Source organism: Trachemys scripta, chromosome 1 (genome assembly GCF_013100865.1).
Source record: "Trachemys scripta elegans isolate TJP31775 chromosome 1, CAS_Tse_1.0, whole genome shotgun sequence".
NCBI lineage: Eukaryota > Metazoa > Chordata > Testudines > Emydidae > Trachemys > Trachemys scripta.
In genome coordinates this window covers 84407051-84434401 of record NC_048298.1, presented here as the reverse complement: position 1 = coordinate 84434401, position 27351 = coordinate 84407051, and the positions used below count along the sequence as shown (strand labels likewise).

Genomic DNA, 27351 nt, shown 5'->3' with positions numbered 1-27351 from the left:
AGAACATTACTACTGTTCACAACATCCTCTCTGATTATAGGTGGAAGTGGCAGAGAATCAACAACTGGTGAAAAAGTACAAAAAAATCCAGGTTAATTTTAGTATTTCAAAAGTGATTCAAATGAATACAAGAAGTTATTTAAATTTTAAATAGGAAAAGATAAACATACCATTTTGCAATAGAAAAACAAGATTCCAAAGCGAAATTGTTCTGGCTTTTGGTGTAAAGCTGGATCAAGAATTTCAATGTAATAACTATACTAATTATTTTATAAAAGTACTTTAAGGGTTTTTTTTTTTTGTATTGCAACAGACTTTGCTTAAGGTTTGATGTATGATGCAATCCATCTATTTTGCCCCTTCTGAATAGCACAAAATGAAGAGATCATACAGGAGAATCTGGGCCTACTTATGTTATAGACCGTTTCTGTTCTCAGTGATACAGATGCAAAACTGGAAAAACTCCAGCGAAGGCAGGCTTACTCTGGATTTATGCTGATATAATTAGGGTTGCCACCTGTCTAGGTCTTCCCAGGATCATCTCCTTTTTGATGATGTCCTGGGAAATCTGTAAGGGTGCTCAGTACACACTGCCAGCTGTCCAGTTTTATGGGATCTGGGTTATCCCAGATATCCCTGTTTTTGGTCCCTCAGCGGTGGCAATCCTAGATGTAACTGAGTTCAAAATCTGGTCAATTATATGCATAATATAAAAACACACAATTGAGATCATAAATGTGACCTAAACAAAGTTGATTTATAATCTCTTTAAATAGATAAACCAATACGGTTTCATTTTGAAAAGTATTTGTCTTCAGCTTTCCCAAAAGAATTAAGACACCATTTTGTACATTTAAGTTTTAGTGACAGTAATTGAGCCATCACAAAAGTACCAATAGAGAAGGGGGGGGGGAGGGAGTGCTTTTTCAGAACTCATCAGATAGAACAACGTTCATGTGATTTCAGAAATAGCTAAGATTATCACGTTTTAGAACTAAGTGAAAAATCCAATGTACATGTGGGTGTTCACTGCAGAAATGAGCCTTATAAAATACTGGTTGGATAACGGCGATGATACATTAACATTATAAACTGGGTGAAACCTTGTTTTGGGTTGAATTAAAACTGATAGGTGTGAAGGGACCATTCAATTAGCATAACTAAACTTAAGCCCCCATGTAGGACAAAGGTGTTTTTGCTGGTGGGTTTGTGTAGTGTGAGAGGTGGGGCTGGGCAGAATATACAAAACAGAGAGAGAGAGGCAGAGGCAAAAGGAAGAAAGTCAAGCATCAGCCTGCAAGCACAGTGTTTGGAAAGAGCTAGACAGCTTCTGGGGCTGTTGGCTAAAGAGGCTTGGGGCAGTAAGATAAGAAACTGCTCCTTTTGTTTGTGGGTCCTCCTGCATTTGGAAAAGCAGAACTTTGTACATTCCTTGTAAACAAACAGGATTTGTCTGTTTTATGCAAAAAAACAACCTCCCCCTAAGCATCCGGCTCCATCAATTTCTATTTCCAACAGGAACATTGTTATGGCCCATTCTTTGACTAGCTGATCAGGTTGAAAAGGGGCAACAGTAATAGTGTGTTGGTGTAATTGTTTATTTTCCACTCTCAAATCCAAAGTCTGGAATCTAGACAGACCAGAGAATTTAGTCCATTTCCCCTTACTCTAATTTACCTAAAAGTGACAGTAGGATTGATTATACTTTAGTTGTGCTTCTTTCGTCTTACATTGTCAGTACACTTGTTAAAGCATGCACAGTCTTCCATTTTCTTTTCCTACCATGTAAAAACTCACCTGTATTTGATAAATGTGGTGATTTTTATGAATGAAAGATCAGTGTAGTTGTCATTTTACTTTATACAATGTCATGAACTGCTTGTAGACAAATAAGGAATAGAGGAAGCAAACATTTGTTGAATAAACTGTTCATTTCAAAGAGCTTGCTCAAGTCTAATGCCAGCTATGGGCTGATGGGGGAAGCAGAAATGTGGGCTACATTAAGAATGAGGAGTATGACCTAACAGACATCCTCCGGGCCATCAGTGATTTTATAAAATGTCACATCAGAATAACCTTAATCAGATTCCAGACTGTCTTTCCAAATGGATTCTAGCATTACATGCAATTAAACAGAATACATTTATACCATAGCTTATCATTAAGGCTACGGAATCTGTGACTTCCAGAGACTTCCGTGACTTCATCCTGTGGTGCCTGGGAGCTGCAGGGTCCCTCTGACACCCTCAGTGGCTGGGAACTTTAGGGTACCCCCACCGCCTCCCCCGGAGCTCTGAGTCGCCACAGGCAGTGGGGGAGAGAGGGCTCCCACAGCTCCCAGCCGCCACGGGTAGTGGGGGCCTGGGAAATCTGAGCCGCCGCTGGTAGCGGGGGGGGCCCCGCTGCTCCAGGCAGCCACCATGGGCAGACAGGGACCACGTAGCTAGCTCCTAGCCACAGGCAGTAAGTGGGGGGGGGGGCAGCAGTTCCCCATTTTGTCATGCATATTTTTAGTAAAAGTCTCGGATAGGTCACGTGCGTCCATGAATTTTCCTTTATTGCTCATGACCTGTCAGTGACATTTACTAAAAATATGCATGACAAAATCTTAGCCTTATTTATTATTGCCTTCATTATCCAAACACACTAATTCACACTAAACTTAAAAAGTGTTCTCCTGAATTGAGGCTTATGTGCAGTTTTCCATTGTACGGGTACTTCCCTATATTTACTGTTGGAAGAACCCTGAATGTTACCTACGATGTTCTGTAACTGCAAATACTGAACACTCAGGCCATGTCTACACTACTAAATTGTCAACCTAATTTATGTCAGCATACAGCCACCGCAGTTAAATTGCTTGCGTGCGCACACTTGCTCCTTGTGTCAGTGGTGCATGTCCTCATCAGGAGCACTTGTATTGATTGTATTATCAGTGTGGGTCATTGTGGAATGGCTCCTGAAAGCCAGTATCAATGTAAGCAATGCAGTGTCTACACTGACACTGTGTTGACCTAATTACATCAACTCTACACCACTTGGAAAAATGGTGTTACTAATATCGGCATAGAGAGGCACTGATGTTGGCAGGAGTCAAACTTAGGTGAAGACACTTCCACGGCTAAGTCGATGCAAGGCAGCCTATGTCACCTAACCCTGTAGTGTAAACCAGGCCTCAGTTGTGTCTTTACAGTACAGCTTTGTGTTTGTAGCAGTGAAGAACTGCATTGCCCCAGGGATATAACTGGGAATCATTCTGCTTCCCAGAGCTCCCTAGTATGCAAGGGGAACACGCTTTCTACTACACTGCTTTACTGGGTGCAGCATACTCCCCATATGCACCACTCACACTCCAGAGGCTGATGCAGGCAGGGAAGGTGTGTTCAGGGCCAGGACCCTGCCTTCTTTGAGCACACAGTGCTCCCAGGGCAGTACAGAAAGCAGTCCTTGCACTTCCCTCCTAGTTATTATTCTAGGAAAAATAACTGTGCCTGATTCCCACAATGGGGAGAAAGGCTCGCTGTGTCCTCTTCTTTTGCATAAGGGCTAAAAATAATCTGGCCCTTGGTGTCTTAGACACCTGACATGTATGTGTGTAGCTGAGAGACAATAAGATCCACTATATTGTTCTTCATGCATCACCAACATAAAGGAATCTCAATTATGATCCCAGAAACCCTATTTTTGGCACAAAGAATGAATCAGAGGACAGCGTTTTTGGTCATACTAGTACTATTCTTTTATCAACTGTCATGTTGATTTTTTATGTATTTCTTGTGTGTTTATTCTCTGGCCAGCCAGGAGTGCTAGGAATTTTCTCATGGCTCTGATTTGTAATTACCATTATTTATTTTATATCTGTTCTTTCCTCATTCAAAAAATAAAAAAAACCTCACAACTTTTCCTAAGAAAGGACACAGCTTAATTTTGAGATGAGACTAACCTGCGGGGCTTGCAGTTGGAAAATAAGTCTTCGTATTTCTCATAAATGGAGCAAACTTGATACCCAGGTGTATTACTGTCAGAGTCCCTTCCTAATCATAACTACAGGTCTAAAGAATGCAGGGCTATTTTGTTCAGTCTTTTGAAAGGCCATCTGCAAGAAGCTTTTTCTCAGACTACATGAAACACATTATTGTGTCTGACATGTAAGTTTTTGGTCTAAATGGATAAGTCTGGGCCTCCTTCAGGCAAGAACTATATTGCAAAGAAGACACGTTTATAAAACCAGCAGTACAGGAAGACAATGACTGAGTGTTCCAGCCCTGCCCTATGTCTACTTGAATAATATACCAGCTTTGTAAATAACACAGTTCATTACTTGCTTAGAAACATTACAAATGTAATATCTATTTGTGACACTCTGCACTCCATATTCATCATACTGGTATGATTATGATGTGATTATGACATAATTATGATGCATCTTGTACAAAATGTGTCGTGTGAGGTGTCATTGGAAAAGTTATGATTTGCTGAATATGATTATCCTATTTGTATCACATACTTGTTAACTCCTTCAAAGAATTCTAGTAGATTAATGTGGCATGATTTCCCTTTACAAAAACCCTGTTGACTCTTCTCCAAAACATTATGTTCATCTATGTGTCTGACAATTTTGTTCTTTACTATAGTTTCAACCAGTTTGCCCGGTACTGAAGTCAGGCTTACCGATCTATAATTGCCATGATCACCTCTGGAGCCCTTTTTAAAAATTGGCGTCACATTAGCTATCCCCCAGTCATTTGATACAGAAGCTGATTTAAATTATACGTTACAGACTACAGTTAGTAGTTCTGCACCTTCACATTTGAGTTCCTTCAGAACTCTTGGGTGAATACCACCTGGTCCTGGTGACTTATTACTTTTTAGTTAATCGATTTGTTCCAAAACCTCTTCTCATGACACATCAATCTGGGACAGTTCCTCAGATCTGTTACCTAAAAAGAATGGCTCAGGTTTGGGAATCTCCCTCACATCCTCAGCCGTGAAGACCCATGCAAAGTATTCATTTAGTTTCTCCGCAATGGCCTTATTGTCCTTGAGTGCTCCTTTAGCATCTCGATCGTCCAGTGGCCCCACTGGTTGTTTAGCAGGCTTCCTGCTTCTCATGTACTTTAAAAAATTTTGGTATTACTTTTTGAGTCTTTGACTAGCTGTTCTTCAAATCCTTTTTTGGCCTTCCTAATTCCTAATGATATTTTTACACTTCACTTATAAAGGAGTTTATGCTCCTTCCTATTTTCCTCACTAGGATTTAACTTCCACTTTTTAAAAGATGCCTTTTTGCCTCTCACTGCTTTTTTTATTTTGTTGTTTAGCCACGACTTTTTTGGTTCTCTTACTATGTTTTTTAATTTGGGGATATACATTAAAATTGAGCCTCTATTATGGTGCCTTTAAAAAGCTTCCATGCAGCTTGCAGGGATTTCACTTTTGGCACTGTACCTTTTAATGTCCGTTTAACTAACTTCCTCATTTTGTTTAGTTCCCATTTCTGAAATTAAATGCTACAGTGTTGGGCTGCTGTGGTGTTTTCCCCACCACAGGGATGTTACATTTAATTATATTATGGTCACTATTACCAAGTGGTCCAGCTATATTCACCTCTTGGACCAGATCCTGTGCTCCACTTAGGACTAAATCAAGAATTGTCTCTCCTCTCGTAGGTTCCAGGATTAGCTGCTCTAAGAAGCAGTCATTTAAGGTGTCAAGAAACTTTATCTCTGCATCCCGTCCTGAGGTGACACGTACCCAGTCAACATGGGGATAATTGAAATCCTCCATTATTATTATTGAGTTTTTTATTTTTATAGCCTCTCTAATCTCCCTGAGCATTTCACAGTCACTATGACCATCCTGGTCAGGTGGTCGGTAATATATCCCTACTGCTATATTCTTATTATTAGAGCATGGAATTACTATCCATAGAGATTCTATGGTACAGTTTGGTTCATTTAAGATTTTTACTTCATTTGATTCTACACTTTCTTTCACATATAGTGCCATTCCCCCACCAGCATGACCTGTTCTGTCCTTCCGATATATTTTGAACCCTGGTATTACTGCATCCCATGGATTATCCTCATTCCACCAAGTTTCTGTGATGCCTGTTATATCAATATCCTCATTTAATTCAAGGCACTCTAGTTCACCCATCTTATTATTTAGACTTCTAGCATTTGTATTTAAGCACTTTAAAAACTTGTCACTTTTTAGCTGTCTGCCATTACATGATTACATTACATTTTTCATTTGATGTTTCTCATCAGATCCTACCAGTATTTTATCATCTTCCATCCTCTACTCCTTACTAGAACATAGAGAATCTCCATTAATACATCCTCCCCTAAGGGATGTTTCAGTCCAAACCATGTGCTCCTCCGCACCTGTCAGCTTCCCCAAGCCCTTTGTTTAAAAACTGCTCTATGACCTTTTTAATTTTAAGTGCCCTTTAATTTTAATTATTATACTATGTAACTAAGTGCATCAGTGAAAGAAGGGTCATTTCACAGCACAAAATAGGAGACTGATCACTGGTAAAGAAACATCTGCCTGAAGAGATAAAGGTTTTAAAATATAGGTCTCCCAGGGGAGGAAAGACTGATGTTGCATTCACAGTCAAACTCTTTTGAAGCCATAACCTAAGAAATATGATCATACCTCTTCTTTTGATTTCAGTTTTCTCACTGGCTACTCTTCACAATGGTCCAGTCATATCCAACATTTTCTTTTGCTATTGTAGTATTATTTATTTGTTCCTATGCCGGTAATGCTTGGAGGCCCCAGTCAGGATCAGTGCCAAGCACCATACAAAACCACAAAGTCCCTGCCCCAAACATCTTACAATCTAAAAAGCACAAGAGAGAGCCCGTTTATAAGCACCATCTTTTATTACTAGGTTTCCTGAAAATTAATTGTTCACAAATTGTTCTCCTAATCATTAGTGAGAATTATTTTTGAGATTAATACAGCACAGGAATTTTTAAAGAACTAGACCTCTCCCCCTCACACAGTAATAGTAGCTGTGAACTAAACAACAACAATATAGATAGATATTGGAATGGGCTGGATGACTGAGTGCCCTGGCAACAGATCTGGAGCTTTCTACCTCAAAATGGCTAGTGACTAGAAGTAATCACAGTCTCTGCCCAGTTCCTAGTTGACAGGCATCCAGATTGCAACTGACATTAACTGCTCCTCTTGCTGGCAGTGAATGAGGAATGAATGAGCTGGGAGTCTGAACTCTCTCTTTATCCAGAGAGGTAATGTTGTCTTTCCAGCTCAGAGTTGGTACATATTGGCAGGGTGGTGCATAAAACATTCACTGTTCTGTATCTTTACTGTAGATAAAGAAAAGATTTCAGTCTCCAAAGCTTTCACTTCAGCTTCTTTCAGGAAGACTTAGCTCCCTGATGATATAACATTTTTATTTATGAAATTATTTGTCAAGGTAATGTGCAAGTTAGTTTCAGAAATGGGGTAGAAAGAAATGTTCAAGTTTCTGTGCCACTTCTCCTCACCACAAACAGAGAGAAAATCTGGATAAACCCTGCACAAATGTACTTAAAAAAATATGGCTCTAGTACAGTTGGGTAAATGTAAAAGTATTTCTGTGAATACTAATTTGAATGTTGAGATGAATTAGCTTCAGCTGTGCCCCTTGTACAAGTTGCTCCCTGGGACTATTTGAGTGATTGGGTTTTACCAGTAGAAACATCAATAAAAAAACTAATTTTGAATTCATAGATGCTTGACTTTGCACCAGAAGCACTCCTCCCAACAGTAACAAAAATATCATTGGTTTTCGAACAATCACCTCTAAGCAACACAGCTTGAATACTGAATATTCATAATACGATTTGAATAATCAATAAATCTGAGGATATCACAACCTGTCTATGGATATTCTGTCAACAGAAAAAGAGGTGAGGTTTGTTGAATACATTGTAAACTGTGAAATACTTGCTCAGCTCTGAATTCCCTCAAGATGTTCACAGCTAAAGAGACTTTGAAATTGAGCTGATAAAGTACAGTCCCTTTTTTTACTTTAGTTTCTGACTCCCACAGTTGCAAAAATTGCAAATTTTCAGAGCCTCTGAAATCAATGGTTCTACTATATAATACCACTATATTCCCACCCCTGCTTTTTATTTCATACCCTGTGATTAAATAAACTAATAAAAGTGAGCCATTTCACTGAACCATACAAATCAAAAACAGCTTCCAAAAAAATAATAATAATTAAATAAAAAACAGGAAGAGCATGGCAAATGCAACATGCATCTCTTTTCAGCTTCTCTAACATGTGGCTTCTACAGTTTGTGATATATGGCAAGAACTTTACAGAAAAAGATCCTGCGAATTCTAACAAGCATGCTAGACATCTATCTGAATGCAAGGAACTAGTGATTTCAGTAAGTGTTTCATTGTATTTGAATATAAAGCTTATTTAAATATTATCATAGAATCACAGGACTAGAAGGGACCTTGAGAGGTCATCTAGTTCAGTCCCCCGCACTCTTGGCAGGATTAAGTATTATCTAGACCATCCCAGACAGGTGTTTGTCTAACATGCTCTTAAAAATCTCCAGTGATGGAGATTCCTCAACTTCCTTTGGCAATTTATTCCAGTGGTTAACTATCCTGACAGGAAGTTTTTTCCTAATGTCCAACCTAAACCAACCTTGTTGCAATTTAAGCCCATTGCTTCTTGTCCTCTCCTCAGAGGTTAATGAGAACAATTTGCCTTCCTCCTCCTTGTAGCAAACTTTTATGTACCTGAAAACATTATGTCATCCCTCAGTTTTTTCTTCGCAAGACTAAACAAACCCATTTTTTTCAATCTTCCCTCAGAGGTCATGTTTTCTAGACCATTAATCATTTTTTTGCTCTTCTCTGGACTTTCTCCAATTTGACCACATCTTTCCTAAAATGTGGCACCTAGAACTGGACACAATACTCCAGTTGAGACCGTATCAGCGTGGAGTAGAGCGGAAGAATTACTTCTTGTGTCTTACTTACAACACTCCTGCTAATACATTCCAGAATGATGTTTGGTTTTTTTGCAACAGTATTAACTGTTGATACATCTTTAGCTTGTGATCTACTATGACCCCCAGGCCCTTTTCTGCAGTACTCCTTCCTGGGCAGTCATTTCCTGTTTCGTATGTATGCAACTGATTGCTCCTTCCTAAGTGGAGTACTTTGCATTTGTCCTTATTTAATTTCATCCTATTTACTTCAGACCATTTCTCCAGTTTTTCCAGATCATTCTGAATTTATACATGGGTGTACCCATACTACCTATTTGGAATATCAAATAAATTCCAATTCACAATTTACTTTTCTTTGGGTTTGTGAGGGTTTTCTTATTTTTAAATAATGAATAGGACACTAAGCAAAAAGTGTACAGAACATTCTTAGAATCTGTTGGACTAAGGGCTTCTTACCTATTTACTGGTCTCTTATATATATATCCTCAATAAAATAACAGTACCTATAGAATATATCACATTAACAGATTGGAAAATCCTATTTATTCCTTGACAAGACAAGGGTACAGCATGACCAACAGCAATGTGAGCTTTTCCTTTTGCCGAACAATTGCCTTAACCCTGACTTAGAGGGATGACTATGGAATACAAAGCCAATTTAGTTTCTAGGCCTGTTCCAGCCCATGATCCTTCTGCTGAGACAGCCAAATGGGTACTGCTTAGCACCACTGGGAAAAGTTTTCTGCATGTAATATGGATACGGTAACTAGAAACCAGACTGAGACAATCAGCTCTTTTAACAAATTACTTTTCTTTGCTAGAAAAACTAGCTGACTTTCCATCTCATGGCAGACAGGTCAGCCACTCCTGCAGTCCCGTCATTACCTCGGAACAATTCATCATCCAACAACTTTCATCTTTGGCACACTAATTTCCCAGACTGGAGTTCCTTATGTAGCATAAATGGAGTCCTATTGCATATTAGTCTGAATTCCAGAGGAGACTGAAGAATAGAATAGGAGCAATGAAATGTGAATACAGATCCTTGTATGTGAACTGCAGAAGCTCCCCTGACTGCAACTTCGGTGTTTTTGCTGCCCAAAGATAGGATAACGCAAACAGCATAATTTAGAATGTTTCAGAACTTTGAAGTTTGTGTTCCACGAGAAAGGGAGAGAAATTTCTCTTTCAAATGCTGTGTCTTTCAAAGGATCTCTTATAGGTCTTGAGGTTTTACAAAATGTTTAGAGATACAACATCTGATTCAGGAAAAAAAACAAGCCTGAACAAAAACTAAAGTCTGGATAACTTTTCTATCTCCCATACTTCCCCACTCTCATTTTCAAGTGCCTCTGCACTTCTGAATTCCATTCAGGAATGTAAATGGAAATGCAGTAACACTAAAAGATATACTGTGCTTGTCGTCCTTTTGGACTGACCAAACCCCACTCCCCAAGAAATACTGAAAATCTCACAGAGAAAATATTTCCAGTTCTGTTTTGTGAATGCACATAATTACAGTGATGTTGGATCCATTTCCACAACTAAATCACAAGATTCATCCATTGCTAAAAATAACTTTTGATAATCTATGTTTCCCAGCAATATTTTCTGATATTAATATAAAAATGAGGTAACTCCCATTTTGATCAGAAGAATTAACATCTAGTGAAACATCCACAGTTCTATATCTCTCAGTGTCATAAGGTCCTCACATTTTTCTAAATCTGTTTTGTCCATCTCCTATAGTTGATTTAAGTAGAGTACGAACTGATAAGTTCATCAATATTTTTTCTTAAAAATACAGTGACTTCTTGATCCTTGCTCATTATATTGCTCTCAAAACAGTAACCTTGAAGAAATCTTCTGAGCAAAACTCACCATTGTGAGGAGACCCCAGTACAAGGTTTATATGCGACTTAAATCCCTGTCTCTATTTTGAGGGTTTGCATGGAACTGAAGTGGTGCACGTGTCTTGCATTGACTCTCTGCATAAAGGTGAATTTCACCTTACAGTTGTACAAAATCTCCAAACTGTTACTTCAGCACATTTATGCAGAGGGCCAGCACAAGGCATATGTACCATTTCATTTCCATTTAAGCCCTCTACACAGGGATAGGCGCTTAAGTAAGAATGAGAGCAAGACAATGAAGAAGCATCAGAAAGTCATCTGATTTCCAGTTCCCCAAATAATCTGTTATTTAAGCATTGCTCTTTTTCTTTAGATTCATATCACAAACAAAAAAAACCCCTTGCAACTAGCAACACCTAAAAATAGAGACAGAAGAAGCGCACAGTTGATGACTAACATAATGGTAGAGCCATAGGGAAAGTTCACTGTTCTTTAAAAGGTTCTATATTCCACTTGATAGTTGAAAGGAAATGAGTGTTAAATAATGGAACTATAATTCAAAGTAGATTAGTAATAATAATGTTTCGAACTTACTCAGTATTTTGTATAAGTATCAAAACCCTTTACAAAGGTGCATAAGCATTATTGTCCTTATTTTGCATATGGAGAAACAGAAGCACAGCATGGTTTGCCCAAGATCACATAGAAAACTAACGGCAATGTTGGGAAGAGAACCCTGAGGGCAGATCTGTAATTATGGCAATTTATGCCAGCTGAGGATCTGCCCCCCTGTGTTTTGACTCATAAGCCAATGCCTTATCAACCACAACACAACACTTCCCATGACTGAGAAGTACTTTACTACAGACTATGAATGGTGGTTTGGTTCTGCCAGAAATTAGAACCCCCAACCCATCCCAGATCCAGTGTAGGAATGAACATTTAGATCAATATGAATGCTCATATTATGATCTAGGGGAAAGGGCACCACCTTTTAAGCCTTTGTTTCCTTTTCTAGACAGAAAGTTTGCTTCTTGACCTCACTTGAAGGCACGCAGTGACATCAGAAGTCATGACTAAGTTTGCATATAGTACTTGGTGGCAGGGCTATTCCATTGCTGTTGCTCTTTCCCTCTGTGTTCAGTCTGTACAGAACTACTCTCTGGGTTTGTCTACACATATCAATTGCCGCAGTTTAAATAAAGGTGTGATTTTTGTACCAATTTAAATTGGAGCAACATGACTTCCCTCCTTTAGTTAAATGAATAAAACTTTTTGTGAAGCCGCCTGAAAACAACATGGTGAAGAGCTGTGGAAGCCGAGCTGAAAAACCTGGGGCACAGCTGGGGAACCACTGAAAGACTTGCCAGAAACAGACAGGAGTGGAGGAGCTTCGTCACCTCCCTAAACGTCAGAGGCATAATAGGAACATGATGATGATGATGAAGTCTCTCAGTATTAACACACGGAGAAAGCAAGTACAGCAGAAAAGCCAACTAACAGTGAACCCAACAATGGTCCCCAGTGTCACATCATGTCTCCACAAGTGAGCAAGAAGAAGCAGAAGCAGAATGTGAGAAGAGGAGGCGTCAAGGACAGCTACATAGAGGGAAAGGAAATTTTATACAGAGAACATCTCAGCTGGTAGAAATGTAATTTTTAACTATATGGAAGAAGTTATTGGGGAGAGTTTAGGTTTAGGGGCAATTACTAAAATAGCGGATTCATTGCCACACTCCTCAGCAAGACTGCCTCTCTATTTCTTATTCAGCACTGAGTTGAAAAATTGCTGCTAGGTCAATAGTTGTTGCAGTAACTCTATTAAGCCTCACACTGGAGAAAGGGCTTTTTACAAAGCAAGGCATACTACAGAAAACTTCCTGCTATATTGCCACTTCAGTGGTGTGGGCAACACATACAGCAATAGTATAAGCGATCTATCATGGTCTCGGGTGGGTGTGTGGGGGGGTGTCAAACCTAGTGGCTAGGGCCAGAGTCAAGATCCAGGAGTCTGAGCCAAGGGTCAGGATGGAGTTAGGAACCAGGCAGAGGAGCAGGACTGGAACAAGCCTAGGAAGATGGCACAATCACAGCTGCAGGCATAAGTGTTGAGCAGCCAGTGGCCAAGTGCTACTGTTGTGCTTAAGAACAGTCCTGGCAATGCTGCTCAGCCAATCAGGTGATCTGGCCAATTAGGGGTTTCAGCTGTCCTTAGCTAGCTGATCCCAGGCCCAGCTGCAGGCCCTCATTCCTGACACCATCCAATTGCAGCTGCAGTACTATCCACTAGTAAATAAAATTGTATGTATGGGGACGGGATGGGACAACCTAAAAAAGAAGTGCTGTCTGATAAGGCAGCCACTGGATGACATATAGACAGGGCCAGCTCCAGGCACCAGGTTAACAAGCAGGTGCTTGGGGCGGCCAAGGGAGAGGGGCGGCACCCGCGGCAATTCCCTCTAGGAGCGAAGGACCTGCTGCTGAACTGCCGCCGCCGATCGCGGCTTTTTTTTGTTTGTTTTTTGTTTTTTGCTTGGGGCGGCAGAAATGCTGGAGCCGGCCCTGCATATAGAAACTTATCATTGTCTTCACTACAACTTAGGTTACTTTCAGTCTTACTCAAAATAAATAAGTGAAAATAATTATTGATAAATCATTAAATGGTACCATTCTGGGCAGGAAGCAAAATGACAAAGATAAGCATCTTTGTGTGTAGAAAACAGTAGCAGGACACTGTCAGAGGAAGAAAACCAAATTCCTTTTTGATCTAGCACTTTATAAAAGAGAGTCTGATTTTTACCTCAGCTCTGATTTCTATGATTAATGAAAGTCAGAACCACTGTTTCAAGGTTTCATAGCCCTATTCTAGATTTCCAGTTTAATCAGAATCTCTTCATGTTCTGAATATTTGTTACTTGAGCAAGAGAAAATTGAGGCTGAATATAAAGTAAACTTCCCTAATGGTGACATCTATATGACTGGGTGAATATTACCTCTGAGGGGAGTAAGAAACTCAACTGCTTGAAGCAACAGAGAGTCCTGTGGCACCTTTAAGACTAACAGATGTATTGGAGCACAAGCTTTCATGAGTGAATACCCGCTTCGTCAGACGTATTCACCCACGAAAGCTTATGCTCCAATACATCTGTTAGTCTTAAAGGTGCCAAAGGACTATCTGTTACTTTTTACAGATCCAGACTAACATGGCTACCACTCTGATACTTTTAAATAGCTTGAGCTATTTAAAATTAGACTTAAGAAATTATTCAATAATATAATGTAGGCAACAGCCCTGCAATGGCAGGGGGATGACCTGAGAACAAAATACGTTAAAGTCCTATTTTTTGATAACTTCTGTGATTCTCTTATTAATAAGAGTGAGAACCTTTTCAATTCACCATCACCACCCCATTTCTGACCTATGTCTTTTTTTAAAAACAAACAGTGTTTAAGTAGGTATTTATAGAACTAAAGACAGCAACATTTAATTTGTCATTTAATATGAATTAATAAAATATGCTTTAAATTTATATGAATCTTCTCTCTCAGGAGGGAATATTTATTACAGAAGATATCCCAGATCAATATTTCTTAAAATTAAGTTGCATGTATGTGGGATTTTTGTTATTTAACTTAAAAAGGGAAACAAATTTTGATTTCTGATATAGAATCACATTTAAAGCCCTAAATCACAACGTTGTTTTACCACAATACCGAGTGAAGTATGATATTTTAAGATATCTATGATAAGAGTCGTAATTACAAAACAATTTACTAATATTTGCCCATTGACTGCAGTGGGAGTTAATTTCAAATGAAGTTTAGGGCAAATAGGATCAGGTCTCATAATTGGTTTGTCCCACACAGGCTGCTAATTCTTTTATAAAAACAACATATACACCATAAATAAGAGATGAACTAACCCTACATGATTTTATAGAAAGCTAACGTCTGCAGAAAAATGTCATCCAAAAACCATTCTGACACCTACTAATGGCTCCAATTTAGGAAAGAATATGGGGACATGTTTAAATCCATCCCATTAGGACTACTTTCCTAAATCAGTGTCAATATTTGTTTCTTTTGTTCTGTATGTATTATTTAGTATTAAACCATAAAACATATTCATGACTGAATAAATAATCTACATCTCTACAAAAATGAATATTATTACTATAACATGCTGTACATGTTCATGATAATTATGTAAACATTTGTATTTCACAAAACATGATTTTACATTTTTAAAATGCTGTCAGTTGACATTATACTGCAGGTGGAGGTCATGAAATTCTGTGCTTCAAAGGAGAAAAAAAAAAGAAGCTAAAAATAAAAGGATTAAGAAATGGACAAAGTAATTGGCATAAGCAAAATATGTGATGGTGTGGGTTACTATAAGATTTTAATTAGCACATGTTTAGTAAGATATGCATAACTTGTGCTTTTGTGAATAATATCGTAATCCAAAATTCAAGTCAATACAAATTGTATAGCAACTGACAACACATATTTTGTATTTAACTCCACTGTAATTTTTAAAATAATTAATGTACTGCATTTACTAAATAATCTGCAAGATCGTGTAAATACAGCCTGCAAAGATTTGCAATGGAACTCTCTTATTTCCTATATAAATCCCTAGTCATTGAGACAACAGATCCCATTTATTTACGTGGGGGGAGTGATGACCTTTTTAAATGCAGCAAAACTGAAAGTCCAGTGAGATCCTGCGCTGTGTAAGCCACAAAATCCAACCACATTATTTCACAGCTCTAATCTTAAATTCATTCAGATCTGAAGTTTCATTTGCATTGCAAAAGTATGTTTAAACATGGCATCTCCACATGTATTCCTTTGGAATAAGAAAAAAATACTTTAGAAGTAGCTCTGGAAATTTGCTTAACAATGAGTGTATTCAAGTTGTCCTCTAGGATTTTATGGTGCCTAGGAGACTCTGTCCTCTTAAAAAAAGGTTAATTTTACTATACAGTTATCCATACTAAAATTACTCCTTCAGTCCTAGAGATTTTTCCAATCTAGCACAGGAATCAAACCATAGTCTGCACTCTGATTTATGACATGCTGTGATCATCAAATCAAGAAATCAGATTGTTGAGTTACACAGTGATGCATACAGAATTCAGAGGGTTGAATCCAGCCCATTGTTTATTAAGTTAATCAAATATAAAATGCACCAGTATTCTATAAAAAAAAGTTCAAAGCACTGTAAGTGGCAGTGATTGGACATTACTGTGGAATATTGTAATTGTTGGTTTTTTTGTTTTTTTTTTTAAAAAGGACACTTGATTTGTTAGTTCCAATTCCCCATAAATCAGCCAGCTGTCCTAACTCTTGCTTTGTCTGACAGAACTCACAACTGTTGTGAACAAGCATACCAAAAATAGACAGAATGACCATCAATCTATTGATTTCCATGCAAGCATTAGCTGATATTATGAATACAAAGATTCATAGCATATGCCAGTCTGTAAACCAAACTGAAAAACTGAAAAGTGTTGTCAAGTGGTATTTGTTACCTGCATGATGGATTTTTGTTTTTCCATTAGTAACTGCTGGTATATTAGATCCAGAAGATGAGGCTTCCATTTTTATTGACCTTCTGACTTGTGGGAGTGAAGAATGCCTAACCACAGGCAAACGCTGTGATAGCGGATGGCTTCCTGCACTTCTCCTCTGATAGATTTGCACACGCTTTTCAGCCCCATGAATAGATAAACTTATACCTGATGGGAATGAGAAATAGCACTGTTAGATGCAGGAGACCAGCTCAGAATCACTAAAATATATCAATCGGCACAGTTTAAGATGGATCAGTAACAGCCCTCTTGAGAAAAGTACAAAGGCATGAATTTTGTATTAAAATGAAAAATGTTAACCTCTTTACACTGGCTGTGCAGGTGACATCAGGGCCAGCACAGTAACAGGTATTTAAATAAATACACAGTCCAATGTGTTACTGCCCTGCAGGAGGAATTAACTGGAGTTACTACAAAAGGGACACACACCTCATGAAGGGCACTAACAATCAGTTGACCATCACTGAGTTTATTTAATAACACTCCACTCCTGACTAGAACTGCAAATATCTAAATATTTTTCTTATAAAATAAATTCATTCACAGGTCTTGTCAAATTTCATCAGCAATAAAAAAAAGGGCGGTCATTTCAGCCACTGACTATTTTTTGAGGATTTTTTTTTTATTTTTATGGAAAAGAGTAATGACACAACAGACACAAGCTTGAATCTGCAAAATGATTCTGCTTTTTCACACAAAACCTTGATACAATCTTGATTTTTTTCTGGCGTTCACTGCAAGTTATTTAGCCCAACTCTTCTCCGCAAATCCTACGGATCTGATGTAATTCACAAGTACACAGAAAGTGCTGTTCATGGTAAAAATCACCACTACTGCCCCAACAGAAAAAAAGACAGCTTGAATTTCCAATACATACAATGCACTGTATATTCTTAGGGAAAGATGCCACTTTATAGGTGTAAAGCCTGATTCTGATCTCGTATCTTGTTTATACTGGTGTAACTGTGCTGATTTCAGCTGAATTACTCTTGATTTATGCTTGTGTAAGGGAGATCAGGATCAAACCCTTAGATCAGGTATCTATTGGGCAATAAAAGTGATTAATGAAAATACTGCTCCATGTTTAAGGAAAATTAAAACTTGGGGGTAAGCCTTGCTCCCTTCATCATGCTAACATTTCTATTGATTATATTGTAGGACAGCTTGTGAGAGAAAGATGAAGAAGATTTGGGGCATCTCTTGTATTAGAAGCTGTTCATGAGAGGGGTCCCTAAAGAGGGATGGAGAAGGGGGTTGGGAGGGAGGGAGAGAACAGAATTGGAGAGAATATCCCAATTCTATCGTGCACAGGACCCAGTGATCTAAAGTTATCTGGGCCCACACATGACAGAAGTGGGATAGACGATTCAAGAAACAGGGAGAAGGTTCTGAGATCTGGTCTGGTACGTTGACCCCAGGCGCACCCTCAAAAGGTATGCTTAGGACCAGAGGACTGCCTCGCTGAACCATGGCCTTGGTTGGAAGGGGGCTGAGGTGGCTTTCGCCTATTGTTCCTGTCCTGCTTCCTGCTGTAATCCTGCCTGGATTGTGCAAAGTAGAAGTGCAGAAGAGGCTGAGGTTTAATTTTTTTTCTCTGTGTGGCTGGTGTATGTAGCCCCAGGAACTTCAGTGGTGCCAAAATGTCCACCATAGGATCCGTTGCCTCAGTCACCTCCTCCACCTGAAGACCCAGGTTCTGGGCCACTCTCCTCAGTAGCTCCTGATGAACTCTGTTGTCCATAGGAGTCGGTGCTGTTGATGTCCCCACTATCACTTCGTATGGAGAAGACGAAGATGATGCCCAGGCCGGGACTGAGCCCCCGAGTCCCTCCGGCTCATGGGGGTCACCCTATGCCGATACCTCATACTCGGCGCTGGGGGTGGCACTGGCCCCGATCTCAATGTTGGCTTTGGTGCCAGCTTTGGTGCCACAATGTGGTTCCTGAGCCACGGAAGATGGTGGGAGAGCCTGTCCTTCTGAGGTGACTGACAGCGACCTTCTTGAGTATGACCCCTGGGTCAGATGGTACACCCATGGGGTCCAAAAGGACCATTGCGCAGGCATCTGTCACTGAGCTGGCCAAGGCATCATGGGGACAGTCTGCCCCACCTCCTGTCTTGAATGGTGCCACTCCGACCAGAGCCGGCATCATTTAGAGGTGTACAATTCCGCGTCCAAGTCTGACTATGGCAACTCCAAGGGGTGGGGCGGTGTCAGACAATGTGAGGCAGACAATGATTATTGAATGACAACGGACACTGCAATTTAAAAAGTTTAAAAGTTGTCAACATCACATGTCAAAATATACAAAAGTAAATACCCTTACATCAAAGTCTAATAAGTTCTCAAGCAGCATTTTTCTTACTTTGCCTATCTGTAGATTTTGATTATCATCGATGGTCATATTTTGGTTGGATTGCATGCACAGGGAAACAGCCCAAATTTACCAATAAAAATCTAATCCTTCCAAGCCTATCTATAGCAGTGACTCAGCTTTGCAAACTGTTTGTGCAGTCCAGCCATCAATATAACACATCCAGAAGAGTGATTTCTTTAGTAATACCAAAATTGCACATCATACACACACATCATAGGTACCATTCACATAGACTTACATAGTTTATGTATAACCTTGTTTCTTCTTTCAGATAAGTTGTACACACTGTAAAACATAACATTTTTTGACAACTTACTCTTAGTATCAGAAACTTCAATTGTTTCTTGGGAATCTGTAAAACCTAATGGTGCTCAAATATAGTGATGGGCACCACCAAGATGCCATCAACAGATTTGATAGATATTGGAGTTCACCATAATTTCTTGGGTTTGCACTGCAGATGCAGTATTTCTATAAGGTACTTTATTGTACAAGGAAGTTAGGTTGCAGCTGAAAATTCATGAGATGTGGTATTAGGGCAATGCTGAAAGTCTCCAGACTTGATATAGAATACATGCTGTAGCACTAGAGACCGTACCACCACCACCACCACAGATACAGATGGTGGCTTATGCCACTAGGCTCAGCTTTCTATGTCTCTAGTGGAACAAGCTACTGCATGAGTTATAAGCAGGATTTGAACCTAAGGTCTTGTAGCACTACAGCAAAAGACTTCTACTGCTTGAGCAACTCTGTGGCTAGTAGCCTCAGCAAGCTGCTCTCCTCTAGACTAGCCCTTTGACAGTGACATGATGCACTTTGCCATTGTGTTACATTAGCTGTGGTCATGCTAGCTACCTCAGAACAATATTTCTGAGAGCTTTGTCATCTTCCTGTGAAAATCAGAAATAGAATGTTTAATTTTATGAAACGTCAGACGATTGGAACCTTCGATAGTCACATTAGTCTGTAATGGTTTTCCTCTCCTGCCCGCAGAAAAACAATCTCCTTGCTTTCAAAACTCTACACAACTCTACTCTTGCCTATACCTCTCTGCCCTCATTTCCTCCCACAAGCTGTTCCATTGCCTAAGGAGTTGCTCTCTTTACTGCTCCGTTTGTTTCTTCTCCCACTGCTGTATTTGAGCCTTCTTTCCTGCCACCCCCTGTGAATGAAACAGATTCCTGTAAGCCGAGCACCCTCCTTCCTCCTTTCAATCACCTCTAAAAATCCACCTCTGCTGTGCAGCTCACCAGCAAGAATGTTCAGACTATAAGCCACTCTTAGTTTTCTAAGTGCATGGTACCACTTTGTGTCTTTATATTGTCAGCGTTCCAAGGTGGCAATTTCATTTTATGTTTAAAATATTTTACATCTTTTTAAGTGGCATGTAAACTTATGGTGCTAGACAAGTTATAGTATTCCATTATAAACACGGCACTAAGAGAACATTACATTTGTACAGTTTAAATACTTTAAAGCCAGGCTATGACAAAGTTGAAGAAGAAGAAGAAAGGAGGAGGAAGGAGGAGGAGAAGCAGAAGGAGGAACTGAACAAAAAGGAAAATGCCAGAGGATAACTATTTCTGTATCAACAAAACAGATCTGCATGAAACCAAATTATTACTCAGCAGATTTATTTTTACTCCCCTTCTTTGAATATAAGTGATAGCTTCACGTAGATCATTAGAAATGCTACAGTCTACTGTCACCGTTGCAATCAGAGGGCCTCAATCGTGTAAGGTTTGTCTATACACAGGTTTAGTAGTGCTTCAGCAATATTGGTTTAGAAACAAATATCAGTAAAGTGGTAAAGCTCCCTGGTGTAGCTGCAATTATACCTATGTAAAGATGTTTAATACCAAAATAGCTTATTTCCCTACATTTAAGAGAATAAGTTATAACAGTGGAAGTGCCTTTCTACCCAGTATAATTCTACCCATGCTAAGAGTTGTACCAATTTAACTATATTGGTATAAACATACTCCTAACTAAATAATTAAATGGATATAAATTGTGTTATATAGAGACCAGGCCCAAGAGAGAGACCTTGTCTACACAGCCAAAAAGGGCACTTTCTTCAATTGTGTTAATTCAATCCGTTAACTTCACCTGATTGAAAAGCCCCCAGCATGTCTATGTAGATTCAAGGTAATGCCTTAGAAATGATGTTTGCAGGTCATGTCTTAGCTTGAGAGAAGCCATAATAGTCCTAGCCCTGGTCCACACTACAAAGTTATGTTGATGCAAGGCAGCTTATGTCGACCTACCTCTGTAGGCGTCTACACTAAAACGTTGCTCCCGCCGACGTAACTCGCCCGCTCCGTCAACTTAAGAACTCCACCTCTGTGAGAGGCATAGTGCTTAGGTCAACATAATTAGGTTGATGCAGTGTCAGTGTAGACACTGCATTGCTTACATTGATAGCTGATGCCTTTCAGAAGCCATCCCACAATGCCCCACACTGACAGATAAATCGGTGCAAGCATTCCAGGTGAGGACACGCACTGCTGACACGAGGAACGTAGTGTGGACATGCAAATACCATTTAATTACTGCAGTGGCTGTACGTCAACATAACTTAGCTTGACATAATTTTGTGGTGTAGACATACCCCCAGTTTAATTATCTGCAAGGCATGCTGAAAAGCATATTTGTTTTCCCTAGTTGTGAATGAATGGGAAGGGTCTGCTGAGATCTTAAACATTTCAAGCATTTTTTTCTGCTGCTGGATTATTGTTGGTTGCTGTGGATATATTGATTAATTGTTGAAGGGGGGTTGCAGGAATGACTTTTTGCATGGTCTACAAGCTCCTACAGCAAGGGATATGTGCGTTTTTTAATGGATGTTAGTATACGTCTAAATAAATGAATGGTATTTTATTTATATGCATTTAAGGCAAATATATTTATATTCCTAGCTGTCTGTTGTAACAGCTCACTATTTTTACCTCTGTTATACACAAAAAGGAAATGGAAGACACAGTATGTTTATGCTGCTCCTTTTGCTAGGCTGTTAAGAAAAAAAGCCTCACAATTTGTGAGTAAAATATGTTCCCTTTCCATTCTCCCAGCAGGCTGCAATCGATGTCATTTGTTACCATTTCAGATGACTGAGTTCTTATTAGGACTGTCTGCTTTTTTGATTTTGTTAATTTACTATGATGTGGTGGTGGTGGCGGTGTGTTTTGTTATTTACTATTTACTTTACTGTGTTGTTGTAACTTGTACATTTAGTTTGGACTGCCTTTTAGTCCTATTAGAACAATATGTATTCTGAATAGTTATTCAAAAAATAGAGAAGTTCCTGTGTCTGCCATAATGAAGGAATAGCAATAAGAATGACAACCTAGATACTGCAATCAGACGGCCCAGGCATACTCCTATCATCATTCTGAATCCCTCTGAAATCAATGGGGCTCCAATGAATTGCTGAATGAGGCCCTATACCTCAGTCCTTTCCATACTGGAATAGTATATGCCTAAAGTTTCCTATTTGTTTTGGGCAATGCCTACATTTTTCAAGTCAAAGGTTTTCAAGTCATAATTTGCAGATTAGATCTGTGTATTTTAATTAATGTCTAGTATATTATGTCTAGGGGGGAGGGATAGCTCAGTGGTTTGAGCATTGGCCTGCTAAACCCAGGGTTGAGAATTCAATCCTTGAGGGGGCCACCTAGGGATCTGGGGCAAAATCAGTACTTAGTCCTGCTAGTGAAGGCAGGGGGCTGGACTCAATGACCTTTCAAGGTCCCTTCCAGTTCTAGGAGATAGGATATCTTTATTTATATTCTATGTTATTTATTGATTTGTAGCTATTCTGCAACAAATTATGCTATAATTCATTGTCTCTCACCCTTTCCAGACTACTATACCCCTTTCAGGAGTCTGATTTGTCTTGTGAACCCCCAAATTTCACTTCACTTAAAAATTACTTGCTTACAAAATCAGACATAAAAATACAAAAGTGTCGCAGCCACACTGTTACTGAAAAATCAATTGGAAGACAAATATTTTACTTAAATTTCAGTGTATAGTATATAGAGCAATATAAACATGTCATTGTTTGTATGAAATTTTAGTTTGTACTGACTTTGCTAGTGTTTTTTATGTAGCCTGTTGTAAAACTAAGAAATATCTAGATGAGTTGATGCACCCCCTGGAACCACTGCCATAATTCATGCATCACTGCTACATATTTTTCCACATCTGCTTCTTCAAATGTTATTTACCTTTCTGAGTGTTTTGTGACTATTCATCAATGAGGATGTATAATAAATGATGTAATTATTTACTATATAAATTATCTCTAAAAGAGATACTTTGTATACTACAAAAAAATGTTGAATCCAATGCTTAACATGGATGCAATAAATACAAGACACTCACTATTTAGAATATTTGGGCTAAGTAACCTAGTTGACTTTTTCTGGCTGTATAGTGAACGAACAATGAGTTGCTCCTCTGACTTTTCATGAGCAGAAGACATTCTAGAAGAGCCTTTCTATAATTACTTAATATATATTTTATCTAATTATAATTACTATAATTAATTAGAAAACTGTAGGAAATTCTGTGATTTTTAAATTTGTTCTCTTCCAAATGGGAACAAAATATCATATTTCAAAATTTCCCATGAACTAAAATTTTCAAAAACTTTTTTTTGGGCAATCACAATATTTTATTTTGACAAAATTGAAATGTTTTGTTTCAATTTCAACTTTAAGTTATAATATAATATAAAATAATGTACTAAAAATCAACTTATAAAACAAAGTCATTTCAAAATGAAATACATCTCTACCTCGATATAACGCTGTCCTCCGGAGCCAAAAAATCTTACTGCGTTTATATCGAATTTGCTTTGATCCACTGGAGTGCGCAGCCCTGCCCCCCCTGGAGCACTGCTTTATCGCGTTATATCTGAATTTGTGTTATATTGGGTCGCGTTATATCAAGGTAAAGGTGTATTTAAATGCTCCATTCAAAAAATGTTGAAATGGAGCATTTTGACAATAACAAAATAATTTAATTTTAGTTCTAAATGAAAGTTTGTCAAAATTAACACATTCCCATGGAAAATTGCAATTTCAGTGAAATGGTATAGTCCAATGGAAAAACATTCTATTGGAAAACATCTCAGCAAGCTCTAATACTGATGTTGATCCTTGCACACATAGCTGAGAGGTAATTCACCGCACACTGATGATATTATCCAGTACTGACTTCAAGGCAAATTTTAATGCCAAAATAAAATTAAGCACAGAGTTAAGTCTTGAATGCCCCCAAGTGACCAGGATGTGGTGGGGCATTCAACACATAAGTAAGTTTTAACTTTCCTTTTTAAAATTTTCTTGTCCACATACAATTCCTCTACTTTACTGCCACAGCCAGTATCACTAATGCAACTTTTCAAATTCCATGAGTCTCATTTCATACTATACAAGCTGATATTTGCAATTTCACAGAATGGAGTAATCATGGATATCTTCTGTGAACCAGGAAAAACCAAGGGATTTCACAGATGGACAAAAAAGAATGTACAAAATGTAAGTTTGAACTTCTGTGTTAACTGCTACCATGACTTGCATGGTGATTTCATTCAGCACAGAAACCTATCTTACCTCAACTTTTATTTTGCTTTTTCAGGTCACCTTTAAAGGGACCAATTTGCCAACTATACTCAGACTGAGTAGTGCTCACTCACACAAGTAGTCCCACTGAACATCGCTACTGCTTAATGTCAAGGTGGCAGAATCAAACCTAAGTGAACATTGTCCTGAAGAACATGGATAATGACCAATAGAAATGGGAGCTCAGAGGCAGATTGGTAAATCCTCAAAGCTAATCACATTTACAGGAGAAAACAAGTATATTTTCCTCCCTTCTGTTTGCTTGAATGTTAGCAATACAACAATTAGAGGCTCTAATTCATAATGATTAGTGTCCACAGTTTATTTTTTCACACCTTTAACTATGCCCAATGATCATCAGAAGACAGAAGCTAAATGAGCAAAGTCTTTCTTGCATTTTCCTCATAGGAACCTTGATCCCACATAAAGTTATTCTCTACAGTCAATTAAGTTTACTCAGGTAAACAAAACAAGCTGTGCCCCACATTTTGGATTAAAGTACAAGTGCCATAGGCTGAATCAAGTTCAGTCTTTAGCATTTTAATTCATCCTTTAGATCTACTGCCTGCTGGGAAACTACATTCACCCAGAAGTCCTATAATATACAATTAAATCCCCACTTTCAGCCTCTTCCATTCAAAATACTTATGCTTATGTTTTTCAAAAGTAACTTGCTGCAACCCAGCCTGCTATGTTGGCAGGGTCCAGAGCCCATGTGTACCAGGATTTTCTCTCCTCTGTTACTCATGTACAATATTATTTTTCTTGACAGGTAAGTGACAGGTTTAGCACAGCACGTGGTGCCAATACTTCAGAATGGTCATAAAGTGAGGTGTGACTTCCAGAGGAGATGGCATCTGCTGTGTTTAAGCTGCTAGTGAAAAATCCATGCTCATTTGTTACATAACCTTTTTGGTAAGAGTCCAGCAAACTGGCAAAACACAGTGATATATAAAAAGATAGGTCTACTTGCTTTGTCCATACATAGGGTGTTATTAGGATTTCCATTCAAGAGACTCCAACTAACGCTCCATTTGGAACTTGTGCTTATAAGGTTAAGGGAAGAAATCATGACTAAATCATCATTCTGGAAGAAAAATAATAAACTCTAAAAGAAACTAGTAGTCAGATAATGAGCTTTTGATCCATTTGAATTTGGTGAAGTGGTTCATGGAAATGGGGAGAGGCATTCTATTAGTTTCTACCCCTTTTTTCCCCCTTGGCTATATCCCCCTTAGTAGCAGACTAAAATGCCTGCATGTTTTAGGACAGCATGAAACTTTGGTCATCATATATTTCAAAACCTTGAATTTTTATTGTTTGGTATTTAACTCGCTAAAAGGTATTGTTGACTAAATACCAGTCTAAAGAACTAAAACTTCTTTAAAGTAACTGTGCATGATCAAAGATATGTTACATCTGTAATACACACTCTCTTTTGTAAGAACACATGGTACATTTATTCTCCCTGTTAGTCCATTCTTTAACCATTCCACTGAAGAACAATGTTGCAACTTCAGTGCAATGGCAGCACTCTTAAGTGTCAATATTCCATTAAGGCATTAGCTGTTCAGAGAGGACGTACCAAGTGCCTAGGACAGCACTGATGGTGTACTTTGTCCACCACTCGTGTTTTATTAGTAAATTGTATTCACTAATATTCTTGCAAATAAAACCTTCCTTATTGTTTTGCTTTTATCTCTGGCAACTCTTTTCCTCTTTCTGATTTTTGCAAGAATATTTACACAAAATAAAACCTCATAATATAAATATGAATAAATATTTATAAACTTTATGTGCAAGAGTATTTGCATCCCAGATCTGCTCTGATGGCAATTTGGAAAACTTTTTTAAATAGCACAATAGATTATCACAGATAGTAAGTAAACAGAAGAGAATAATAAAAAAGAATCAGTAAAAATCACAACCTGTCAGTAGATAAATCTGAGAAGAAAGGGCTAAATAAATTGTACTTGATCTAGCTCTAATTAATATACAGCAATAAAGTGGTTACAGATGGCTGCATTCTGTGCCACTATAATGGTTCTTTCAGCAAAGTAGGCGAGCAGATGCAGGAGGAGTAGTGTGTTTGGAAAGCAACAGAATAACTGGGCACTTAAGTCTAATATAGCTGAAGGGCATCCCTGTTAATGGAATAAGGGTTAAGGCAGATCTTCACTGATGCAAAGTCCTTTGAAAAAGCTAACTCTTCCCCTCAGCCTCATGTGAATAGCTGGCGACAGACAATGGCAACTTCCCTCCTGGAAGACCCAACACCCTACTGTTAATGCTAGAATTATTAAGAGCTATGCTTTCAAAGGGTTGGTTTTAACTATACGACTCCTGTTAAACCTGAATGCGGGATTAGTCACATAACCTCCACTAACTAAAAATGTACCTCTTAGCCTAACTGCAAATATGAGCATGCTTATGAGAGGGCATTAACGCATCACAAAAGCCACAGATACAACAAGAAAAGCTCATTTTTGTATTCCCTGACTTCTGTAGGTTGAAATCTCAGTAATCAGCTGGTATCATTAGTGCATTATATTTCTTTATTAAAAAGCTAGTGAAAATAAGGGGTTTGAGGGTTGAGATGTTTCTAGGGATTTGACAATATTAGTTATATACATTACCATAAGGGCCGGCTCTAGGATTTTTGCCGCCCAAAGCAAAAACAATTTTGGCCGCCCCCGCCCCCCGTTCTTTAATTACCCCACCCCCGGCCCCGCCTCAACTCCGCCCCTTCCCCAAATCCCCAGCCCTGCCTCCTCCCCCAGGCTCTCAAGCCTAGGAGGGAGGAGGGGGAGAAGCGGCGCCCGCGCCGCGGCCACTCGGAGTCTCCCCCCATCCCAGGTTTGAGAGCCTGGGAGGGAGGGGGAGACTCTGAGTGG

General features: G+C 38.8%; 1 protein-coding gene across 7 annotated transcripts in view; it reads right to left on the bottom strand.

Moving 5' to 3' along the window:
- ANO4 (anoctamin 4) overlaps positions 1–27351 on the bottom strand; it is a 274760-nt gene that overhangs the window by 181727 nt on the left and 65682 nt on the right. For all 7 annotated transcript variants that reach the window (XR_004646146.1, XM_034773716.1, XM_034773710.1 and 4 more), the window contains exon 2: positions 16387–16593. Coding sequence is in view for 6 of the 7 variants with exons in the window: in XM_034773716.1 (XP_034629607.1) it covers positions 16387–16456 (70 nt within the window). In the remaining variant the exon portion in view is untranslated. The remainder of the gene's footprint in view (positions 1–16386; positions 16594–27351) is intronic.